This window comes from Mytilus edulis, chromosome 6 (assembly GCF_963676685.1).
Source record: "Mytilus edulis chromosome 6, xbMytEdul2.2, whole genome shotgun sequence".
Classification (NCBI taxonomy): Eukaryota; Metazoa; Mollusca; class Bivalvia; order Mytilida; family Mytilidae; genus Mytilus; species Mytilus edulis.
The window spans coordinates 71,263,805-71,290,939 of NC_092349.1; the positions used below are offsets into that span (position 1 = coordinate 71,263,805).

At 32.8% G+C, this 27,135-nt stretch overlaps 1 protein-coding gene across 1 annotated transcript; it reads left to right on the top strand.

The window, feature by feature from the left end:
* LOC139528313 (sedoheptulokinase-like) lies at positions 1-25,612 on the top strand. The gene is made up of 5 exons (XM_071324241.1): positions 1-48; positions 15,587-16,288; positions 16,959-17,134; positions 24,460-24,660; positions 25,073-25,612. Exons 2-5 carry the CDS (start codon positions 15,627-15,629, stop codon positions 25,483-25,485), a joined length of 1,452 nt encoding a protein of 483 aa, XP_071180342.1. The 5' UTR covers positions 1-48; positions 15,587-15,626; the 3' UTR covers positions 25,486-25,612.
* The last annotated feature ends 1,523 nt before the right edge of the window (positions 25,613-27,135 follow it).

Below are 27,135 nucleotides of genomic sequence, written 5' to 3' on the forward strand. Positions count from 1 at the left end.
GGGTAAAGGACGTCTTGTCAAGTGAAAAACGGGGAGATAATTTAAAAGGTAATTTTGAGTTATTTCATGTTAAAAGTGATTTTGTTAATAAAGTTTGTCAAATCACATTATTGCGAACATATGAAAAATGGTTCAATCTTGAAAATGAATAGTAATTATAATGCTTTAACCGTGATTGCAAGTCTCAGGACTCTAGATGGGCGTGTTATTAAAATTGCACCAAATAAAATGGGAGATAATCATGATGATCTATGTGCAGATGGCAGTTAGGTCCGCTGCTGTATGCCCTGAGGTAATCGGTGCCCTCAGGTAATCGTGGCAATAGTGCCCATATGCGTAGTAATAACATGATCTAAAAATAGAATAAACTAAAAATACATCATTGTACTTTCTATTTCGACTGACAGTCTATGTGCGAAAAATAGGAGAAAACAGGAACACATACAATTTTTTACAATAAGTTACGACAAATAATTCACGAAAAAAATCCAAATATTTGGTTTATTTGTGATCAGTGCAACGTGAACAGATTTTTATTTAGTGAAACGTAGATGACTTAAAATAATTAAAAAGAAAACACTTTTTGAATGGCGATTTAAACTTTTATAATAATAGTTGTCAAAAACTGGTTTCATAGAGACTTATGTTAATGTATATATAATTATTTAAACTAACTATTAAAGAATAAAAGTTATCCACACATGCATAAGGCAGCAAACATTTGATTTTCGAGGGGGGGGGGGGGGGGGTTATGGATTTTTTTTCTTCGGCGAAAGACAATATTTTGGAGACAGGTCGAAAACATTTTTTTCTTTCATTTCAATTTTAGCATTACATAAAGTGGCAGAACAATTAGAAACAAACTTTAAAAAAAACATAGCCCCCCCCCCCTGAAAATGAAATGATTGCTGCCTAAGTTTCGTGAATGTCCTGTTGAAACTTTGACTATCATTGTGTTTGGTAATATATGACACTTACATATGGACAGATTACGCATATATTGATTTTGGTTACTTCTTTTAAAGTAACATAAGTAGAAAACGATAACATTGAATAGATAGGTTAATGAAAATCAGTCCATCTTGTCCGACTGCATGAGGGGCGGCGGCGGATCCATCCATTTAAAAAAAAGGGGGTTCCCAATCCAGGACACAAGAAGGGGGTTCCAACTATATGTTTCCATTCAAATGCATTGATCTACAAAAAAAAAGGGTTCCTATACCCAGAACACCCCTGGACCCGCCACTGTCCATTGTTCAACTACTAAATTGTCTGTTTTACTTACTAGTACACTTGGTACAATAAAAAACCTGATAATAAATTGTTCAAATAAGGCCTTTGAAAATAGTGGAATTAATTACTTTTGGAGTGTCAAAAACTCGTTGGAAGTACTTGATAAATTGCATGCATATATTGGTGATTTTAAATCTGTTCAAAGTTTTGATTTTTCTACCCTATATACCACTTTGCCTCATATTCTTATTGAGAAAAAAATCACATCCCTAATTAACTGGGCATTTAAAAAGTCGGAATGCGAGTACATATGTTCAAACTCTTTGCGATCATTTTTTAGTAGCAATAAACAAAAGAACTATGTCAATTGGACATGCTTTGATACTATTTATGCGCTTGAATTTTTATTTGATAACATTTTTGTTATTTTTAGAGATTCCGTACATCGTCAAGTTATTGGAATTCCATTGGGGACTAACTGTGAACCAATTATTGCGGACCTGTTTTGTATTGTTATGAGTTACAATTTATGACTTAAATTAGCAAAGACCCATCTAAACAATATTTGGTACAAAAATTCAACAATACTTTTAGATATTTGGATGATATATTGGCTCTCAATAATAACGACTTCCGTATGTATACTAAAGAAATTTATCCTGTAGAACTTACTTTAATTAAAGCTAATGATAACAATGACCACTGCCCTTTCCTCGATCTTGATATCTATATCATAAACGGGAAGATTAATACAAAAATTGTTGATAAGAGAGATGTTTTTTCATTTCCTATTGTAAATTATCCATTTGTAGATGGTGACGTTCCCTTGTCATCATCTTATGGTGTTTATATATCTCAACTTGTACGATTCTCTCGTGTATGTAACAACGTATTAGATTTTAGCGAGAGAAATTTATGTATTACTAAAAAAATATTACACCAGGGTTTTCGATATCACAAACTGGTCAAAACATTTACTAAATTTTATCATCAGTATAAGGAAATAATTCGTAAATATAACTCAACATGCAGACATCTTATACGTTTGGGTATTTCACATCCAATTTTTTATGGAAGTATTCTAAATAAAGAACAAAAATGTCAGTATTCTCCTCAGAAACTAACAAAACCTTTAAATAGACTTATTAAAAAGGGATATAGTTACGATACTGTTGTCAGGTCATTAAAGATTGCATATTTTGGCTTTAATATTGATTCACTGATAGAGTCTTTGAATCGGAACTAAACACATCTATTTCTAAAAAACAGTTGTTGGCATGACACAGGTTATGTTCTTCTCATATATTTTATGATAGTATGATACTAAACCCCTAACGGGAGGGATTGTGCCTGATATTCATATGATGAACACATAATCTTTCAATCAGTTTAATTGAGGTCAGGAGCTGGCATGTAAGTTAACTGCTAGTAGTCTGTTGTTATTTATGTACTATTGTCATTTTATTTATGTTCTTTTGTTACATCTTTTGACATCGGACTCGGACTTCTCTTGAACTGAATTATAATGTGCGTATTGTTATGCTTTTACTTTTCTACACTGGCTAGATGTATAGGGGGGGGGGGGGTTGAGATCTCATAAACATGTTTAACCCCGCCGCAATTTTGCGCATGTCCCAAGTCAGGAGCCTCTGGCCTTTGTTGGGCTTGTATGATTTTAAATTTTAGTTTCTTGTCTATAATTCGGAGTTTAGTATGACGTCCATTATCACTGAACTATTATGCATATTTTTAGGGGCCAGCTTAAGGACACCTACAGCTGCAGGAATTCTCGCTACATTGGAGACCCTTTGGTTGCCTTCGGCTGTTGTCTGCTCTATGGTCGGGTGGTTGTCGCTTTGACATATTCACCATTTCCTTTCTCAATTTTAATAACTATGTTTCTGATCTAATTTTGTATTCTATAAACGGCATCTATATATTTACACTACAAATCTACAACTCTCAGTCTATGGCTACACGTGCTGATCTTATCTATATTCATGCATAATATTCATTAACTGTGTATGAGTATCAAAATCGTATCATACGCGATGATGACCAGCCAGTACACACTGTAAGGATTTTATTCACCAGTATTAAAAAAGAGAAACATTGTAGTACGAACAGTAATCTATTTTTTTTTTCATTTGACATTACTTTGAAAGTAACGTAGTTACAAGCACAGGTTATATAGTATATAACTGCTTTTTTAAAATGTTAATTGTCTTTATCAATCTTATTTGAGAGATGTTGGATATTTTCAAGGAAAAACCTCACATCTCCAGTGGACTTTTGTACATGGTCAGATAACCTTAGATCATCTCTAAATTACTGTGTATTTCCTGTATCTCAGATCATATCTATGATTGCTCACATGGTGAGGTTACCTCAGGTCACCTCTGTATGATTGAACATTGTGAGGTTACCTAATATTACCTCTGTATTGCTGTACATGGTGAGGTTACTCTGTATTACTGCACATACTTGTATTACCACACTTTGTAACTTTACAAAACACTATTTTTTCAGTTTTCCTCAGGGCACTTCTGCATTTCTATACATGGCCAAGTGCACATGTTAACTAATGTCATTTCTTAACTACTGTATACAAATATGTAACCTCAGAATACCTCTGTATATAAGAATATGTTGAGGTAACCTAAGGTCACAACTTCATGGTCATTGTACCAGCTGCATGTTACCACAGATAAACTTTGCAAAACGCTAATTTTCTACAAACCTCAGGTTACCACAATTGAATTTTCATAACTCCCTTCGTCAGCTTAGTCAGTCCAGATTACATCTATGTTCTTTTTTTTTTCACGGACAGGCTACCTCAGGTCATCTGTAAATTACTGTACATGACCAGGTTACCTCAGGTCATCTGTAAATTACTGTACATGACAAGGTTACCTCAGGTCATCTGTAAATTACTATACATGACCAGGTTACCTCAGGGAACCACTGTACTACTGTGCATGGTAAGGTTACCTCAGGGAACCATGGTACTACTGTGCATGATCGGGTAACTTCAAGGAACCACTGTTCTACTGTGCATGGTCTGGTTACCTCATGAATCCATTGTACTACTGTGCATGGTCAGGTTACCTCAGGGAACCATTGTACTACTGTGCATTGTCAGGTTTTTTCGGGGGAACCATTGCACTACTGTACATGGTCATGTTACCTCAGGGAACCACTGTACTACTGTGGATGGACAGGTTACCTCAGGGAACCACTGTACTACTGTGTATGGTCAGGTTACCTCAGGGAACCATTGTACTTCTGTGCATTGTCATGTTACCTCAGGGAACCACTGTACAACTGGGCATGGTCAGATAACCTCAGGAAAACATTGTACTACTGTGCAGGGAACCTTTGTACTCTTGTGCATTGTCAAGTCTCCTCAGGGAATCATTGTTCTACTGTGCATGGTCATGGTCCCTCATGGAATAACTGTACCGCTGTGTATTTTAAGGTTACCTCAGGGAACCATTGAACTACTGTGCATGGTCAGGTTACCTCAGGGAACCATTGTACAACTATGATGATCAGGTTACCTCAGGGAACCAGTGTACTACTGTGCATGGTCAGGTTACCTCAGGGAACCACTGTAAAACTGGGCATGGTCAGGTAACCCCAGGGAACCATTATACTAATCTGCAGGGAACCATTGTACTGTGTATGATCAGGTTTCTTAAGTGAACCATTGTACTACTGTGCATGGTAGGTAACCTCAGGGAATCATTGTACTACTGTGCATGGTCATGTTACACCAGGTAAGCACTATACAACTGGGCATTGTCAGGTAACCTCAGGGAACCATTGTACTATTGTGCATGTTCAAGTCTCCTCAGGGAAACGTTGTTCTACTATGCATGGTCATGGTACCTCAGGAAACCATTGTACTGTTGTGTATTGTGAGTTTACCTCAAGGAATCTTTGTACTACTGTGCATGGTCAGGTTACCTCAGAGAACCATTGCACTACTGTGAATGGTCAGGTTTCTTTAGGGAACCATTGTACTACTGTGCATGGTAGGTAACCTCAGGGAATCATTGTACTACTCTGCATGGTCAGGTTACTTCAGGGAACAATTGTACTACTGTGCATGGTAAGTAATTAGGGAATCATTGGACTACCGTGCATGGTCAGGTTACTTCAGAGAACCATTGCACTACTGAGCATGATCAGGTTACTTCAGGGAACCATTGAAATACTGTACATGGTCATGTTACCTCAGGGAACCATTGTACTACTGTGCATGGTCAGGTTACCGATAGAACCATTGTGCTTCTGTGCATGGTCAGGTTACCTCAGGGAACCATTGTGCTTCTTTGCATTGTCAGGTTTCCCTAGGGAACCATTGTTCTACTGTGCATGGTCAGGCTACCTCAGGGAACCATGGTACTACTGTGCATTGTCATGTTACCTCAGGTGACCATTGTACTACTGTGCATGGTCAGGTTTCCCAAGGGAATCATTGTACTACTGTACATGGTCAGGTTTCTGCAGGGAACCATTGTACTTCTGTGCATTGCCAGGTTACCTCAGGGAACCATTACACTACTGTGCATGGTCAGGTTACTTGAGGGAACCATTGTACTACTGTGCATTGTCAGGTTTCCTCAGGGAACCATTGCACTACTGTACATGGTCATGTTACCTCAGGGGACCACTGTACTACTGTGCATGGCCAGGTTACCTTGGGGAACCATTGTAATACTGTGCATTTTAATGTTACCTCAGGGAACCATTGTACTAATGTGCATGGTCAGGTTTCCCCAGGGAACCTCTGTACTACTGTACATGGTCAGATTACTTCAGGGAACCATTGTACTTCTGTGCATGGTCAGGTTACCTCAGGGAACAATTGCACTACTGTGCCTGGTCAGATTACTTCAGGAACAATTGTACTACTGTGCATGGTAGGTTTCCTCAGGGAACTATTGTACTAATGTGCATGGTCAAGTTACCTCAGGGAACCACTGTACAACTGTGCATGGTCACGTTACCTCAGGGAACCATTGTACTCTTGTGCATGGTCAGGTTACCTCAGGGAACCACTGTACAACTGTGCATGGTCAGGTTATTCATAAAGATAGACAATAATGAGATTTACAGATAATTTAGTAGACTGAATTTTTTTCTGAACTCATTTTTTTCTGTTTGTTTATAGGTTTATGGTGAATGGAAACATAAATATAGACTTTTTAAAAAATCTTGCATCTTTTGGGGATATCATTCCAGGAAAGTGGAAGGATATCATGTTTACTTGAAGTGGTGAGGTCTAGTTAAAATAGCAAACAGAAAGTAGAAAAAAATGAGTTGACTTCAGGATTGCGTAACGTTTTATTCTTCGTGGCAAGACCCCCTTTTTTTCAATTAAATCACAATTTCACTTTGGTACATCCATGATATGAACATGAATTTTTTTCTAAGATCAGCTGTTTTGCATGTGAGCCTATGGAGCAGTCATTAACAAGACTGCAACCTTATGTTAATTTGATTTGAATCGATTATATTTGTTGTTATTTTTTGGGTTACCTGAGGTAATCCTGTTATGAAAGAATACTTCGTAGATACTTTGCTGGTATATGCATTTATGCTGTAATTACACAATTTCTTAATTTAAAATGTAGGACTTCATAGATTTGTATTGTTTATGCGATTATATGTAAATGTTACACGAGTTCACTTGAGTTAAATGGGTTGTATTTGGTGTTATAATTGGGGTTACCTGAGGTAACCCTGTCATGAATGAATACTTCGTAGATACTTTGCTAGTCTTTACATTAATTGTAATAAACAAACTTATTTATTTTGAATGTAGGACTTCATTGAAGTTATATTGTTTATGGGGTATATATGTAAAGTTGATCTCAAATAACTTCAGTTAAGTGGGTTATATTTGCAATTATTTTGGGGGTTACCTCAGGTACCCTTGTTATGACAGAATGCTTATTAGATAGTTAGCTAGTGTAAACATTTATGTTGTAATCAAACAATTTCTTTATTTTACATGTAGGACTTCACAGATGTAAATTGCTTACGCGATATTTAGAAAATGCGATCAGTCTTAACTCGATTTAAATGGATTATACCTGTAGCTATTTTATGGGTTACCTGAGGTAACCCTGTCATGACAGAATACTTAGTAGATACTTTGTTAGTATATGTATTTATGGTGTAAAAAACAACTTCTTCATTTTCAATGTAGGAATTCATTGAAGTTATATTGTTTATGTGATGTATGAATTAACTTGGAGTTAAATTGGTTGTAATTGCTGTTATTGCTTGGGTTACCTCAGGTAACCCTGTTATGAAAAAAATATTAGTAGATACTATGCTTGTGTATACATTTGGATTTTAATCACACAATTTCTGAATTTAAAAATGTAGGACTTCATAGATTTGTATTTTTTATTTGATGTTATTGTTATGGTTACCCGAGGTTATCCTGTCATGTAAGAATACTTTGTAGATAGTTTTTCAGAATAGACATTTAAGTTGTAATAAACGATTTACTTTTTTTTTTTATAAATTTGAACTTCATAGATGTGTATTGTTTATATGATATTTAGGAAAGGCAACTTAAGTTAACTTTATTTGAATTGATTATATTTACTGTTATTTTTGGGGTTACCTGAGGTAACCCTGTTATGAAAGAATACTTCGTAGATACTTTGCTGGTATATGCATTGAAGTTGTAATTACACAATTTCTTAATTTAAAATGTAAAACTTCATAGATTTGTATTGTTTATGCGATGTATAGATATATGCTACCTGAGTAAACTTGAGTTAAAAGGGTTGTATTTGTTGTTATTATTAGGTTACCTAAGGTAACCCTGTCTCTCAGGTAACCCTGTAATGAATGAATTCTTCTTAGATACTTTGCTAGTCTTTACATTAATTGTAATAAACAAACTTCTTTTACAGGGTTACCTGAGGTAACCCTGTTATGAATGAATCTTTCGTAGACACTTTGGTAGTGTTTACATTAATTGTAATAAACAATCTTCTTTATTTTAAATGAAGGACTTCATGAAAGTTGTATTGTTTATGTGATGCACATGTAAAGGTGACCTCAGTTAACTTCAGTTAAGTGGGTTATATTTGTAATTATGTCTGGGGTTACCTCAGGTACCCATGTTATGAAGAATGCTTTTGAGATAGTTTGCTAGTGTAAACATTTATGTTGTAATCGGACAATTTCTTTATTTTAAATGCAGGACTTCATAGATGTGTATTGTTTATGTGATATTTCTGAAAGGCGACTAAAGTTAACTTGATATGAAAGAATAATACTTATTTCTATTTCATGGGTTACTTGAGGTAACCCTGTCATGACAGAATATTTAGTAGATACTTTGCTAGTATATCCATTTATGGAGTAATAAACCAACTTCTTCTTTTTAAATGTAGGAATTCATTAAAGTTATATTCTTTATGTGATGTATATGTAAAGGTGATTTGAATTAACTTGAGTTAAATAGGTTGTATTGTTGTTATTGTATTAGTTACCTCAGGTAACCCTGCTATGAAAGAATTCTTAGTAGATACTTTGCTAGTGTATAGCTTTGCATTGTAACTCCACAATTCTTTAATTTGAAATGTAGGACTTCATAGATTTGTATTGTTTATGTGATGTATATATATTAAAAGGTGACCTCAGTGAACTTGAGTTAGATGGGTTATCTTTGTTGTTATTGTTATGGTTACCTGAGGTAACCCTGTAATGAATGAATCCTTCGTAGAAACTTTGCTAGTGTTTACATTAATTGTAATAAACACACTTCTTTATTTTAAATGTAGGACTTCATGAAAGTTGTATTGTTTATGTGATGCACATGTAAAGGTGACCTCAGTTTACTTCAGTTAAGTGGGTTATATTTGTAATTGTGTCTGGGGTTACCTCAGGTACCCATGGTATGAAGAATGCTTTTGAGATAGTTTGCTAGTGTAAACATTTATGTTGTAATCGGACAATTTCTTTATTTTAAATGTAGGACTTCATAGATGTGTATTGTTTATGTGATATTTCTGAAAGGCGACTTAAGTTTACTTGATATAAATGGATAATACTCAGAATATTTAGTAGATACTTTGCTAGTATATCCATTTATGGTGAAATAGACCAACTTCTTCTTTTTAAATGTAGGAATTCATTAAAATTATATTCTTTATATGATGTATATGTAAAGGTGATTTGAATTAACTTGAGTTAAATAGGTTGTATTGTTGTTATTGTATTAGTTACCTCAGGTAACCCTGCTATGAAAGAATTCGTAGTAGATACTTTGCTAGTGTATAGCTTTGTATTGTAACTCCACAATTTTTTTATTTGAAATGTAGGACTTCATAGATTTGTATTGTTTATGTGATGTATATATATTAAAAGGTGACCTCAGTGAACTTGAGTTAGATGGGTTATCTTTGTTGTTATTGTTATGGTTACGTGAGGTAACCCTGTAATGAATGAATCCTTCGTAGACACTTTGCTAGTGTTTACATTAATTGTAATAAACAAACTTCTTTATTTTAACTGTAGGACTTCATGAAAGTTGTATTGTTTATGTGATGCACATGTAAAGGTGACCTCAGTTTACTTCAGTTAAGTGGGTTATATTTGTAATTATGTCTGGGGTTTGCTCAGGTACCCATGTTATGAAGAATGCTTTTGAGATAGTTTGCTAGTGTAAACATTTATATTGTAATCGGACAATTTCTTTATTTTAAATGTAGGACTTCATAGATCTGTATTGTTTATGCGATATTTCTGAAAGGCGACTTAAGTTTACTTGATATGAATGGATAATACTTGTTTCTATTTCATGGGTTACCTGAGGTAACCTGTCATGGCAAAATATTTAGTAGATACTTTGCTAGTATATCCATTTATGGTGTAATAAATCAACTTCTCCATTTTTAATGTAGGAATTCATTAAAAAAAAAATTATATTGTTTATGTGATGTACATGTATATGTAAAGGTGATCTGAATTAACTTGAGTTAAATAGGTTGTTTTTGTTGTATTTGTATTGGTTACCTCAGGTAACCCTGCTATGAAAGAATTCTTAGTATATACCTTGTAAGTGTATACATTTATATTTTAATTACACAATTTTTTAATTTAAAAATGTAGGACTTCATAGATTTGTATGGTTTATGTGATGCATATATATTTAAAGGTGATACCTGAGTTTACTTGAGTTATATGGGTTGTATTTGTTGTTATTGTTATGGTTACCTGAGGTAACACTGTAATGAATGAATTCTTTGTAGATACTTTGCTAATGTTTACATTAATTGTAATAAACAAACTTCTTTATTTCAAATGTAGGACTTCATGAAAGTTGTATTGTTTATGTGATGTATATATATAAAGGTGACCTCAGTTAACTTGAGTTAGATGGGTTATCTTCGTTATTATTGTTATGGTTACCTGAGGTAACCCTGTTATGAATGAATCCTTCGTAGACACTTTGGTAGTGTTTACATTAATTGTAATAAACAATCTTCTTTATTTTAAATGTAGGACTTCATGAGAGTTGTATTGTTTATGTGATGCACATGTAAAGGTGACCTCAGTTAACTTCAGTTATGTGGGTTATATTTGTAATTATGTCTGGGGTTACCTCAGGTACCCATGTTATGAAGAATGCTTTTTAGATAGTTTGCTAATGTAAACATTTATGTTGTAATCAAACAATTTCTTTATTTTAAATATAGGACTTCATAGATGGGTATTGTTTATGTCATATATTGGAATGGCGACTTAAGTTAACTTGATATGAATGGATAATACTTGTTTCGATTTAATGAGTTACCTGAGGTAACAGTGCATGACAGAATATTTAGTAGATACTTTGCTAGTATATGCATTTATGGTGTAATAAACCAACCTCTTAATTTTTAATGTAGGAATTCTTTGAAGTTATATCTTTTATGTGATGTATATGTAAAGGTGATCTGAATTAACTTGAGTTAAATAGGTTGTATTTGCTGTTATTGTTTTGGTTACCTCAGGTAACCCTGCTATGAAAGAATTCTTAGTTGATACTTTGCTAGTGTTTACATTCATATTGTTATTCCACAATTTTTTAATTTGAAATGTAGGACTTCATAGATTTGTATTGTTTATGTGATGTATATATATTTAAAGGTAACCTGAGTGAATTGAGTTAGATGGGTTATCTTTGTTGTGATTGTTTTGGTTATCTGAGGTAACCCTGTCACGTAAGAATACGTCGTAGATTGTTTTCCAGAGTATACATTTAACTTCTAATAAACCATTTACTTTTTCATTTTGGACTTTATAGATAAGTATTGTTTATATGATATTCAGGAAAGGCGACTTTAGTTAACTTCATTTGAATGGATATTTGTTGTTATTTTTGAAATAACATGAGGTATCTCTGTTATGAAAGAATACTTCGTAGATAATTTGTTGGTATATGCATTTATGCTGTAATGACACAATTTCTTAATCTAAAATGTAGGACTTCATAAATTTGTATTGTGTATGTGAGGTATATATAAATGTAACCTGAGTTAACTTGAGTTGAATGGGTTGTATTTATTGTAATTATTGGGGTTACCTCATGTAACCCTGTCATGAATGAATACTTCATAGATACTTTGGTAGTGTTTACATTTATTGTAATAAACAAACTTCTTTATTTTAAATGTAGGACTTCGTGAAAGTTGTATTGTTTATTTGATGTACATGTAAAGGTGATCTCAGTTTACTTCAGTTAAGTTAAGTGGGTTATATTTGTAATTATGTCTGGGGTTACCTCAGGTACCCATGTTATAAAGAATGCTTATTAGATAGTTTGCTAGTGAAAACATTTATGTTGTAATCAACAATTTCTTTATTTTACATGTAGGCCTCATAGATGTGTATTGTTTATGTGATATATCGGAAAAGCGACTTTAGGTAACTTGATATAAATGGATGATACTTGTTGCTATTTTATGGGTTACCTGAGGTAACCCTGTCATAACAAAATACTTAGTAGATACTTTGCTAGTATATGCAGTTATGCTGTAATAAACCACTTTCTTCTTTTGTTATGTAGGAATTCATTGAAATTATATTGTTTATGTGATGTATATGTAAAAGTGATCTGAATTAACTTGAGTTAAATAGGTTGTATTTACTGTTATTGTTTGCGTTACCGCAGGTTACCCTGTTATGAAAGAATTTTTAGTACATACTTTGCTAGTGTATACATTTATATTTTAATTACACAATTTCTTAATTTAGAATGTAGGACTTCATAGATTTGTATTGTTTATGTGATTATATATAAAGTTACCCCAGTTGACTTGAGTTTAATGGTTGCATTTGTTGTTATAATTGGGGTTACCTAAGGTAACCCTGTCATGAATGAATACTTCAGATCATTAATTGAACTTTTATATAAAAACAAAAAAGAAGTTTATAATTTTACAAGCCATCCCCAACCTACACGTACATATGAAATGAACGATCGGTGAATACAAATAATAAAATCATTTGGGAAGTTTGTTGACATCTTTGGTATTTGGTCACATTAAAATTTGGTATTAAGATCTATCTAAATAAGAACTATATTTTCGTGCGTATTTAATCAATGACGCATTACCATGATTACCTCAGGGCACCGATTACCTCAGGGCATACAGCAGCGGACCTAACTGCCACCTGCGATCTATGTTTTTCTTGCAACCAGAGGCATGTCTTGCAACCAGAGACATGTCTCTCTTGCAACCAAGTGATGTCTATGCACATGCTAAATTTCCAACTTTAATATATACTATAGTGATTACCTTTCTTTTATAAATTGAATTTTATATATATATAATGTATTTATTTTATTAATAAATTAATTAGACTTATATACATATACCAAGAGTATTGATTGTTTTCTAAAGACAAGATTGTCTTACTATACAAATCCTTGGTCATGGTGATAATTGCTGAATTATGAACAACATAATACTTTTAAAGCATGCACAAGAAAATACAGATATATTCAAAACAACCCTTTCGTTATATATGTGACATGCAAAACTTTTATATCCTTTTTAGCTCACCTGGCCCGAAGGGCCATGTGAGCTTTTCTCATCACTTTGCGTCCGTCGTTCGTCGTCGTCTGTTAACTTTTACAAAAATCTTCTCCTCTAAAACTACTGGGCCAAATTAAACCAAACTTGGCCACAATCATTATTGGGGTATCTAGTTTAAAAAATGTGTCCGGTGACCCGGCCAACCAACCAAGATGGCCACCATGGCTAAAAATAGAGCATAGAGCAAAATGCACTTTTTGGCTTATATCTCAAAAACCAAACCATTTAGAGAAAATCTGACATGGGGTAAAGTTGTTTATCAGGTCTAGATCTATCTGCCCTGAAATTTTCAGATGAATCTGACAACTTGTTGTTGGGTTGCTGCCCCTGAATTGGTAATGTTAAGGAAATTTTGCTGTTTTTGGTTATTATCTTGAATATTATTATAGATAGAGATAAACTGTAAACTGCAATAATGTTCAGCAAAGTAAGATTTACAAAAAAGTCAACATGACTGAAATGGTCAGTTGACCCCTTTAGGAGTTATTGCCCTTTATAGTCAATTTTTAACCATTTTTCGTAAATCTTAGTAATCTTTTACAAAAATCTTCTCCTCTGAAACTACTGGGCCAAATTAATCCAAACTTGGCCACAATCATCTTTGGGGTATCTAGTTTAAAAAATGTGTCCGGTGACCCGGTCAACCAACCAAGATGGCCACCATGGCTAAAAATAGAACATAAGGGGTAAAATGCAATTTTTGGCTTATAACTGAAAAACCAAAGCATTTAGAGAAAATATGACATGGGAGTAAAATTGTTTATCAGGTCAAGATCTATCTGCCCTGAAATTTTCAGATGAATCGGACAACCCGTTGTTGGGTTGCTGCCCCTGAATTGGTAATTTTAAGGAAATTTTGCAGTTTTTGTTATTATCTTGAATAATTTTATAGATAGAGATAAACTGTAAACCGCACTAATGTACAGCAAAGTAAGACCTAAAATTAAGTCAACATGAACAAAATGGTCAATTGACCCCCTAAGGAGTTATTGTCCTTAATAGTCAATTTTAACAATTTTCATAAAACATTTTCCACTGAAACTACTGAGCCAAGTTTATTATAGATAGAGCTAATTGTAAGCAGCAAGAATGTTCAGTAAAGTAAGATGTACAAACACATCACCATCACCAAAACACAATTTTGTCATGAATCCATCTGCTTCCTTTGTTTAATATTCACATAGACCAAGGTGAGCAACACAGGCTCTTTAGAGCCTCTAGTTTTGTATTGTTTGAGTTCATGCCTAAAAATAATATATACTCACTTAAATCTACAATACAATTGAGAATGGAAATGGAGAATATGTATCAAAGAGACTAAAACCCAGCCAAAGAGCAGAACTTGTTTAAAACTTGAAAAAATATGTCACCAATTTCACCTAAATTAATTCCACACTACAACCAAAATCATATCAGAAGTAAAATTAAGCTTTAACTAAGATACACATTATGTTTCAATTAATTTTGTTAATTTATGGGTGTCAAATATATTGCAATACTTTAACCTGTGAATATTTGCAATTTTGTATTCTTTAATTTTTTAGGGTATTTTTTTTTTCATTTTTTGAAATATTGTTTATTTTGTAAAAAATTTAATAAAAATATTAGCTATGAAATCTAACAGTAAATTATTTGAGGTTTTTTTTTAATTCTGTTTGCTTCTGTATTATTTCACTTAAATATTTTATTTTCCTCAAATATTCTTTATACTTCATTACAAAATCATTCTCTAAGACTTCTCTATTTGTTTTGCTCATTTTTCTCTGTTCAATATTTGTTTTGTTCCTATAATTCTCTATTCTGGAAACCTTTTTAATTTATGCATACATATATAATTGTAAAATTATTGAAAATAAGTTTAATAGGTATTTTGATTTTAAAATCACCAATCATATACTTGTCATCATTTTCAGAAACTTTATCTTCTAATTTTGAACCCATGAGTGAAATGAATTAAAAGATTGGATGATATATTGATTGATATTAAATGAATAAATGGAGATGTTTTTGTTTGGCCTTATTATTTCAATATTTTTGAGAAACCTTTAAAACTTTTTAAGTATTAATAGCATTTACTTAGATAGAATAAAGATACTATTACACATAAAATTATCTTGCAATTATATTTTCTGTGATTTTTTTAACAAGTTTAATACATGTAATATATACTTTATATTTTTTTAATTGTTTGTAACGAAGAATCTGTTCATGTTTATATGCTTTATTTTTTTCAGATTTCATACATGTATAATTAATTGACATTTTGATAACAGAATGGATTGTAAAGAAAATAAGCTATGCTTAGGTATAGATCTTGGAACTACCTCAGTGAAGACATGCTTAATTGGCGGGGATAATATGGAAATATTACACTCAATATCAAAACCTAGTCATGCAGATATCCAAAGTGATATAGGAACAAAAGGCTCAGAACAAGATCCAATTATTATCTTAAAAACATTAAAACAATGCTTAGAATCAATTCCAGCCGCACAAAAACAGTTGATCGATACAATCTGCATTACTGGACAAATGCATGGTGTTATGTTGTGGTCAGAACAAGCAATGAAACAAAATTTTGACACACTCTTAGAAGATATAGAGGGAGATAACTCTAGAAATTTAGGGGGAGATAACTCTAGTAAAGAAAATAGCAATTTGTTTTCATGGCAAGACCAGAGATGTTCTTCAGAGTTTTTGTCATCTCTTCCAAAACCTGACTCTCACCTACTACTGTCAACAGGATATGGATGTGCCACTATGTTATGGTTGAGTAAGCATCAGCCAGGCATTATATGTAGATTTGGGAACAGTGGTACTGTTATGGATTTCTTGGTTGCAGGGTTGTGTGGATTGGATAAACCAATTACATCTGTACAGTTGGCAGCAAGTTGGGGATATTTCGACACTAGGGAAAAGTCTTGGAACTTTTCACAGTGAGTATATACCTCAATCGATGAAATTTATAGACTTTAAATTTGAAAGTTAATACTTCAAAAATGTACTGTCATATAATATTTCTGTGAAACAGGAAATTAGAAGAAACTTAATGTTATTTTTGGTCAAAATTCCTTATTCAACAATGAACAAAAAGTAAACTTAAAGGATTTGCATTTCATTTTCAGTCAGGGAAAATTTGTTGTTCAATTTATACATTTTATTTAATGATAAACTGAACTGCTTATATGGATGTAGAGGTATCTCTCCTAGGCATTCTAGCTGAACTAACTTTTCATGCATGTATTGCTTTAGTTGTAAGGCTGACTGAGATTTTACTACACATAAAAAGTCCATAAAATTTTAGACAATATACCAAATAAATCTCTGTTACATTTTTTCAATAGAACTTTCTTAAACACAATCACTTTTGGAACACGTTAAAGTCCTGGTATAAGGCATATTTACAGTATACAAAATTTATATTAGATTTAAACTATTGTAATTCAATTATACCAGGTACTAATAAATCATTAAAACATCCTTGTAGCCAGAACAACTTCGTAATCACCTTCAAGTTTTCAATCAGCTTTATAAAAGATATAGAACTTCTTTTTCCCGCTCATGCTTCTATTATTATTGAAATCTTAATTCCTATTGTATTGCTAGGTTGACAGAGTGTGGATTACATGTAGACCTGTTACCCTATGTTGTCTGTCCTGGACATAAAGCAGGCACTTTACAACAGGAGTGGTGTGGTATCAGTGCAGGTGTATCTGTTTTAGCAGCTCTTGGTGATGTACAGTGTGCTGTGTATTCTGTTCTTAAGTCACAACAAGAAGCAGGTTTGTTCAAATGTTTGTTGTCTATCCCCGGCGAGAAGAAATTCATGACTTCATGAACTATCATGAATGGTTCGTGAATGTTCATGAATGGTACATGAAAATTCATAAATAATTCATAAATGAAGGTTCATGAATTTAATTCATGAACTGTTCATTAAAAGTATTTTATGAATGTTCATGAAGTTTTGATGAATCACTAGCTGCTCATAAAAATTCATGAAATGTTCATTAAAAGTATTTATGAATGTTCATGAAGTTTTGATGAATCACTAGCTGCTCATAAAAATTCATGAAATGTTCATTAAAAGTATTTATGAATGGTCATGAAGTTTTGATGAATCACTAGGTGTAACATTTATAACTTACATCACACGAATAAATGAGTATCAAAGATACCGTTTCGACCTTTCAGAGTAGAACATTTTACCTAATTATTCGTGAAATATCATAAATGTATGGTGTTTTTATTTTTTTATTCCTGCAAAATAAAAAAATAAAATAAGATGAAATAGAAGTTGTAGCTGTATTTTAAGATAGATATTATATACAAAACTAAAATTTTAAAAGGAAAACGTATATTTTAATGAAAGTGAAATACATTTTCAAAACATTCTCAAACACCCATATTAAGGGGAAGTAACTCTTGTGATTTTAAATTTTTACAAACCAGCAAACCCCGCAAATCGGCTGTTTCCGTAGTCCAACGGTCGACCGATTTTGAGAAGTTCACTGAAATACCATAACAGGGACGAATCAACTTCGGGCCGATATTATATGGGACGAGATTGACACCTTGACTTAAACGCACTTGCAAATATGACGTCATATGATTACGCTGGATAACAAAAATGGAGAATCCAAACGCAGATGTTTTCAGATAAGTATTTGATTTAATATATAATGATTATGAAATACAATTTGTTGAGGCAATATAAAACATTTAGGATTTTAATCTGAGCAAAACATCAGAAAGTTTAGGCAGACAATAAATTAATGAAGAATGATAAATTGATATATTGTTGTCACATTCATAACAGACATATCGTAATCTGACATGTAAATGGTACATGGGTATATATGATAATCTGATATGTAGAAATTAAATTGTGTGAATAATATTCATCGTAAATTAACTTGGTGAAACGTTAATAATAATTTAAGTCGCCAGTTTCATCTTCAAGGGTTAAAGAGGGGGGGGGGGGGGGGGGTACTAAATTTGAGTTTAACTTAAACTTCCAATGCAATTTAAGATGCATAATGCTGTTTCTATTGAATGTATTGCTTCATACAATCATTACCTCTTGAACAATTGATTCTTTGTGGATATTTTTGTACTTTTAGGGGATTAAATATGAGCTGCCAGCAATGATATGAAACAGATTTTATGCAGACTCCATTTTAATACCTTTATTCAGCAATTATTGTTGGAAATACAGAGACAGCAAGTTTTGAATTACAGAAAGGAAGAGAAGTTTATATATCACACATAATTTTTATATTAGTTAATCAGTTTGTGGATTTACCAGTGATAATTCCAGTGGAATCTACTGGAACAATTCATGAACAAGAAAGTTCATGAACATTTAAGTGTTCATGAACTTCAATGTTCATGAACAATTTATGAACAAAGTTCATGAACAATTCATGAACAAGAAAGGGTTCATGATCATTGTTGTTCATGAACATTTAAATGCTCATGAACCTTTCTTGTTCATGAATTGTTCATGAACATTAAAGTTCATGAACATTACTGTCGATTTTCAGTTCATGAATTGCTCATCAAATGTTCATGAAGATATGATGAACTGTTCATGAAATCTGTTCATGAACAGTTCATGAAATGTTCATGCATATTCATGAATTATTCATTATCATCTCACAGGGGATTGACTCAAGTTATAATTCACAGGAGTAGCTTAATTCTGTGAAAAGTAGTAGTATGTTTTGATTTTTGATGAAGCTCAGGATCATGAATGCGCAATTAAAATGTTCTTCTATAACTGAAGGCCTCATAAGTGGTATGACCTAAACCATACCAGAAGCTACACCATTTTCCACTTTGAATACATGAGTAAATTTGGAGAGAAGTTTTCTTTTTTTTGAAAGGTCAATTAGGTGCAACCCTAAGAATTGACAAAATAGACATCTCGTGATCACGTTACAGTCTCTTCAAGACCACATATTTGCTTGACACACTGCATCATAATATAAACAAAGCATATTAAACAATGCAGTTGAAAGAACATGGACCATGATTGTTATGAGTTTCAGAAAAGGCTATGCTGCTCTATGCAAAGCTGGCGTTATGACTTCAAAAAACATCAGAAACACTTTATTTATATGGTAAATTCCTTTGTAGAATTTAAACTGGTTATTCCAATCCTGGAACTTTCCATTTGTTAAAAAATAGGTAATAACTTATGGATTGATGAATATAATTGCTATTTTGATTATTGTATTGATGTTTGAATATGGTGGCAAAAACTGACAAAAAGAAGTAATTTTTGTTCATTTGATGCACATATGTTTTTCTGTACTAAACAACAGGTATATAGCTAATGTTTTGAAAAAAAGGTTAAATTATCTCCCTTTTGTCACAGAATTCTGAACAATTTTCTTCACAGTATGCAATCTAGGTGCTGTGGTTCAATCTTCTAATTGGAGTTGCTTTCTTAACCAAAATTGACCATCATTGATTGTCTGGTTCCTAACAAAATAAATACTAGAAAACAATTGTTTTGTAAATTGAAAATGATAATTGAAAAGAATATATCTTACAATATAAAAAGAGCACCTATTAAATAAAAATGACAAAATATGTGATTATCATGGTAATATTTCAGAAGTTCAGTTATGAATGATAACTCATAAGTCCAGTGTCTTGCATGTTGTTCATACACATATATAAATTGAATTTAGTATTATTATAAAAAACTACAAACAAAGGAGTAAGTTTGGTAATGTCCATATTTGGCCCCAATTATAATGTTCAATGTTACAAGGTGAAAAATGTTTTAAGTTGACTTATAAGTTAAATAGAAATTTTTGTGTGAAAGTTTTATTCGAAAGCATTGATTTTTTAAACCAATTAAATAGGTCAAGATAAGAAATTTTGGTGAAATTTGACAAAATAGGGCAGATTTCAACCACATTTAGGACCCGGAAACATAGAGTGCAGGGGTCAACAAATTAAATATTAAAGTTAGACATGTAAAATGTCTTTACAAACATTATTTTAAAGATTTTTTTTGTTGACATTTGAGCTCTATGTTTCCTGTCCAATAATCAATGGAATTCTACCCTTTTTCATTGATTTTTTTGTGGAAAATCAAAATGAGTACTATTTGTGACGTCATGAAAAAAATGCAGGTATGTAAATTTTAAACAAAAGCAGGGGTTAAAAAATCCACTAGCCCGACGCCCGGGACTAGATCATTTACGCCTCGGGCAATTAAAATGTGTAATCCGATATGCCCGACGGACTAGTAACAAAAAAATCTTGACGTTTCCAAAATAGAAAGTGAAAAATCCCTTCATTACAATTCTATGTTAGCCATTTCGATTCAATTAAGTCATTCGGGATTCCAAGAATTTGAACTGGTTTGTACATGTCCTGTTGTACATATTTAAAAATACAACAAATAACTCTGGCATGTCTGGGTGGCCTGGTATCATGTGTTGATTGCAATTATCGTACTTTAAATATCGATTTCTCATGCCATGGCTTGGGGTCTTGTACATTGCTTATCGTGCCGAGATTTTCAATTTACGGTATTTGGGGGTATGATATATTGATTGGTATTGACCTGTCTTGTTGCACAGCTCTTGAGCACGAAACCATGCAACAAAATATTTCTTAATATTTTAGTACGGGAACCGCAGGAACTTTGTCAGTTTCAAAACGAAAAACAGTAGATGAAGGAAGTAACGAGGCTGACAATTCATCCCCCAAAAATGCTAAATACGACAGGGAAAAGCCGCGGAAAAAAAATAATAGTGTCCAGGACAGCAGGGCTGTCAAGTCTTTAGTGCGACACTCGCACATGTTCATGCTTATTTGGCGGCATTTTCTCTTTGATCTCCAAATCACGCATTCACTTCCTGAAAAGTTGGCAGAACTGGGACACAATGATTCCCCTGGCAAGGTTGGCTGTTGCTGATGAAAAAAACAGACAATGCTCTGTGAATATTGCCGTTAGTTGCCCCAAGCACGCCAATAAAAAGTCTGCTTTGAATGTGGGAACAACTAAGTTAGGTTAAGCACCAAAAGAATAAATAACAGATCAACAAAAATTATTAAATACAGTGTATAATGTCTCCTTCAAAACAAAGGACACCCACTTTGTATTGTGCATCAAACTCTTGATTTTTAAGGCATACTAGAGCTATCAGGTCAGTTTTGATGGACTAGCAGTTCTTCCAACAGGGCTAGTAAAATCCTGCTGCCAATAAGTCCTGGGCTAGTTAGCTGTAACAAATTTTTTTAACCCCTGCAAAAGTCTTTTTTTCCTATCTAGTAACTGTTTTAGCTATGATTCATTTTGATATTGGTCAGTAAATCATAATTTGAAATTTAAGCTAAACCAGATGCTTCGCTGGACGCAGCTTTATACGACTGCAGATTCAGCTCTAAATTTGGATTGTGATTAAATAGTTGACACAGCATAGGTTTCTGACACAGAATGAATGTGGTCTAATGAACTTAAAATATTTTTTTTTGCCTTTTAGCAATTCACTATGCTGTTGAATATTATTCCTCTCAAAAAAATGTTTGAAGAAATTTTCTTTTTATTTATGAAATCTGAAATGAGAAAAATTTAACCCCCCCCTTTTTTTTCACATCCCCCTTTCCCTTTTTCCAAAACCGATCTCAATTCAAATTTCTAATGGAGTTTGCAACAATAACTACTCATTTAAATACATCATAAAATATTAAAATGTAAAATAAATTGCTTTTTATCACTGAATGGTAAAGATTGTTTTAATTTATCAGTTGGTAGTAAAAGTGAATATACATTGTATATTGTATAAAACAATGATTTAAGTTGATTCAACTACTATTCTGGACAAAGAAAGATAACTCCAATTGAAAATTTCTTGCTATTGCACAATATTGTGCAATTAGATATTTCTTGCTATTACTCAATACTGTGCAATTGAAAATATTTGCTATTGCACAATACTGTGCAATTGAAGATTTCTTGCTATTGCACAATACTGTGCAATTGAAAATTTCTTGCTATTGCACAATACTGTGCAATTGAAGATTTTTTGCTATTGCTGAATACTGTGCAATTGAAAATTTCTTGCTATTGCACAATACTTAATATAATAATTTTGGATCCTGATTAGAACCAACTTGAAAACTGGGCCCATAATCAAAAATCTAAGTACATGTTTAGATTCAGCATATCAAAAAAGCCAAAGAATTCAATTTTTGTTAAAATAAAACTTAGTTTAATTTTGGACCCTTTGGACTTTAATGTAGACCAATTTGAAAACGGGACCAAAAATTAAGAATCTACATACACAGTTAGATTTGGCATATCAAAGAACCCCAATTATTCAATTTTTGATGAAATCAAACAAAGTTTAATTTTGGACCTCGATTTGGACCAACTTGAAAACTGGGCCAATAATAAAAAATGTAAGTACATTTTTAGATTCAGCATATCAAAGAACCCCAAGGATTCAATTTTTGTTAAAATCAAACTAAGTTTAATTTTGGACCCTTTGGACCTTAATGTAGACCAATTTGAAAACGGGACCAAAAATTAAGAATTTACATGCACAGTTAGATTCGGCATAACAAAGAACCCTAATTATTCAATTTTTGATGAAATCAAACAAAGTTCAATTTTGGACCCTTTGGGCCCCTTATTCCTAAACTGTTGGGACCAAAACTCCCAAAATCAAATCCAAGCTTCCTTTTATGGTCATAAACCTTGTGTTTAAATTTCATAGATTTCTATTTACTTATACTAAAGTTATGGTGCGAAAACCAAGAATAATGCTTATTTGGGCCCCTTTTTGGCCCCTAATTCCTAAACTGTTGGGACCTCAACTCCCAAAATCAATCCCAACCTTTCTTTTGTGGTCATAAACCTTGTGTTTAAATTTCATTGATTTCTATTAACTTATACTAAAGTTATTGTGCGAAAACCAAGAATTATGCTTGTTTGGGCCCTTTTTTGGCCCCTAATTCCTAAACTGTTGGAACCAAAACTCCCAAAATCAATCACAACCTTCCTTTTGTGGTCATAAACCTTGTGTCAAAATCTCATAGATTTCTATTTACTTAAACTAAAGTTATAGTGCAAAAACCAAGAAAATGCTTATTTGGGCCCTTTTTGGCCCTTAAGGTGGCTCGGGACTATTCGACTGCGCATAATTTCACGCATGAATTGCAAAAGTATTTGTCGTAAATTCGACATAATTTTTCTAAATATTTTGATTGATTAGAAATGTTAAATCATTGTTGTTATGTGACTAAAAGAATATTTTCGTTATTATCCGTATTTTGTAAAGGGTCAAAGTGACATTTCACCCATTTTCACCATTTTCTCGCCGAAATTTGGGTTTTAAGGCAAAATATTTTTTTTTGCTTATCGGTGACCTATGTTTTTTATTGGCTCATTCTTTGAAGCTATATTCCAGCTTTTCATATTGCAGTTTTGGACCAATTGTCATAGAACGTTTTTTTGATATTCCGATAAAAATATGTCAACACCTCCATTTTCCCTATCATTTCATTGAAAAATGGTCCCTTTAACATACCTGTTTAAAAGTAAAATTTTGAGCTTAAATGGTCCGTGACCCCCTATTTTTTTTCGACCAATTTGATTCATTTTGTTTAAAGAATAAAATAACCAAAAATACGGCACTTCTGATAGAAACTTCGAATAGGCCCGAGCCACCTTAATTCATAAAATTTTGGGACCAAAACTCCCAAAATCAATTCCAACCTTCCTTTTGTGGTCATAAACCTTGTATTGAAATTTCATAGATTTCTATTCACCTTTACTAAAGTTAGAGTGCGAAAACTAAAAGTATTCGGACGACGACGCAGACGACGACGCCAACGTGATACCAATTTACGACCAAATTTTCAATTTTTGCAGTCGTATAAAAAGGGGCCATTTTAGGGCCTTATAGAATCTACTCCTTTAAACCAAAGCTTTTCTCCTCTACATTTCTTACTTTATATAACAAATGATTTGAGACTTTTACAAAGTCTTTTCATTAGGCTGCATATGAGGTGGCAATTTTACCACATCCAAGATATTGTTATTTATTATAACTTTTGTATCTTTGTGTATTTTCAGTAATAAATATCAGTACATCATGTCAACTGGCTTTTCCTGTTAGAAATGAGGAGTTACTTCCCTTGACAGCAGACAGCAAATGCCCAGTACAGTACTTTCCATACTTTGAAGACAGTTACTTAGCAATAGCTGCAAGTCTGAATGGTGGAAATGTATTGGCTAGTTTTGTTTCCATGCTTCAAGGATGGATGAAATGTTTTGGTATGATATAAATCATATTTTGAAGTGACAATAGGTAGAAAATCTGTCTGAAATCATTGACTGCTAGTAGAACTCATTCTTTCTTATCATGTAAACCAGTTGTTTAAAAATTAAATGGAATTTATATTCTTTATAATTAATCTAGTTTCAATTGTATTTTTGCAAGTGCTTGTAAGATGGATGCCAAAACTATGAAGAATTCCAACACCTACATCAGTTATATTTCTAGTGTACAGTTGTTTAAAGAGAAAACAGAAGTGTTGTGTATTTTTAAAATTTTCCATTGAGGACATGGAGAATGCATAATGTACATTACTAGGGCCCAAGTTTTAATTTCTGAATTGGTCCATTGTTTACCGCTATAATTTATTATTTAAGGCTTATATAAAAACTAGTTTTGTTTTTATTACAGGTTGTAATATAGAAGATGATAAAGTATGGAACACTCTAATACACCTTTCTATCAATAAAACAAATTCAGAAACTTTGAAAGTCACGCCTACACTTTTTGGAGAAAGACATAACCCTCAGCAAGCAGCTTCAGTCACTGGTATCAGTGCTGACAATCTTGATCTAGGAACTTTATTTAGATCCGTATGTAGTGGCCTATTAGATAATGTGTCAAATATGATGCCTGTTTCATTTTTGGAGAAAAATGGAATAAACAAGTTGATTGGGTCAGGATCTTTGCTTTCAAGAAATGAGGTCATGAGACAGGAAGTATTAAAGCATTATGGGAAGTTGAAAGTAGAATTTGGCAATAGTTGTGACTCTGCAACTGGTGCTGCCATGTATGCATTGAAGAACTGCAGAGAACAGAAATGATAAATGAAGTGTTCTTAAATGTCAAACAATTATTTCATTGTATGCATTACCAATGTTATATTTTTTTCTAATTTATTTATTCAAGTGCAATATAAAACAAAATATAATCAGTACTGGAGACGCGAAATCATTTTCTTATTGAACTTTAACCAGTGCTTTCACAAGTCATGTCTGCTCTCAACTTGCTATCCCCTCAAGATGTAGTTTCTGAAAAAAAATGGCCAGCACCAAACTAAGGAATTAAGTTGTTTGCATTGACATCCAATTTGATGTTAGTTTGAAAAAATAATAAGCCACAACAGGTGGATCATTCATAGATGTCTTTTAATCATGTTTTGTTTTTTGGTTACTGTCTCATTGACCTATAACCCACATCTCCTTTTCTTTACATCTTGAAAATACACATCTTCGCTAGCCAAGGGTTACGATCCACTCCCGCTCTCTTCACCTTTGGCGGATTGAGCCAACATTTGTGAAAACAATGTTTTGCCATCTGCCGGAAGATTTAAGTCAAACCCATTCCAAATACATTATTCTTGACCAATGGTAGCACTTGAACTCTGCAATTCGAAGGTAAAAAGATGGTAGTGTCTAGATTCTACACACTTGGAAAAGCCGGAAACGAAAATATACGTCAACATTCATGCATTTGTGCATGAAACATACACAGGAACTTCTATTAGTTGATTAAAAACATTCAAGTTGTCACTCAATATAGTCGTATGTTTAGGGATGTAAAGACTTGTTGCACAATAAACATGTGGCAATTGTTTACAAACACTTTCTACATTTACACGTGATCATGTTAAAGGCACTTTTTGATTGGATGCAGCGAGTTTCGACTGCAACCAATAAAAATCCTTATCCTGTGTCTCCAAAATTTTATCTCAATCCGCCAAGGGTGAAGAGAGCGGGAGTGGATCGTAACCCTTGGCTAGCGAAGATGGAAAATACAAGGTCAGATGGATACATCAAATTTGTTTTTTGTTTTCCATTTCTACAATATTTCAAGAAGTCACATTTGTTAAGCCAAGAACCCAAAAAAAATACAAAACCAGGAACATGTCAAGTACAAAAAAAACGGGAACATATCAGGTACAAAAAGCACGAAAATATCAAGTACAAAAAAAATAAACTGGAACATCTCAATTTAAAAAATGTAACATATCAAATATGTTACTCATAACATGGCACATTCCAAATGAGGGATTTCATAAATGCATTATTGAAAATAAAAACCAATGAAAGCAAACTATTTTATTATGACCAATTGTTTTTTTTATACAAAATAAACTGTAAAACTGTAAATAAATCAGTCTTAATAAATATATAAATAACAAATTAAATACAAAATTAAGTGACAGTGTGTACACCTAGCTAGTGTAAAAGACGATGATGCCTTTGTAAGACATAGTGACTCTACCTAAAAAGCACTATGTGAAAAAAATCTATAGTTTCATACTAAATCTCACTGTTGAACCATTATCTGTTATATACAAAATACATCGATTAACTGACACATCAAGTGAAATGTGGTATCAAAAATCAGATTTCATTCATAATTCAAAATCATATTGAAATTTCCAGTACTGTGCATTCATTATTATGCGTAGGATACCTATTTTCGTGGATTTCAAGTGTACAAGTGAA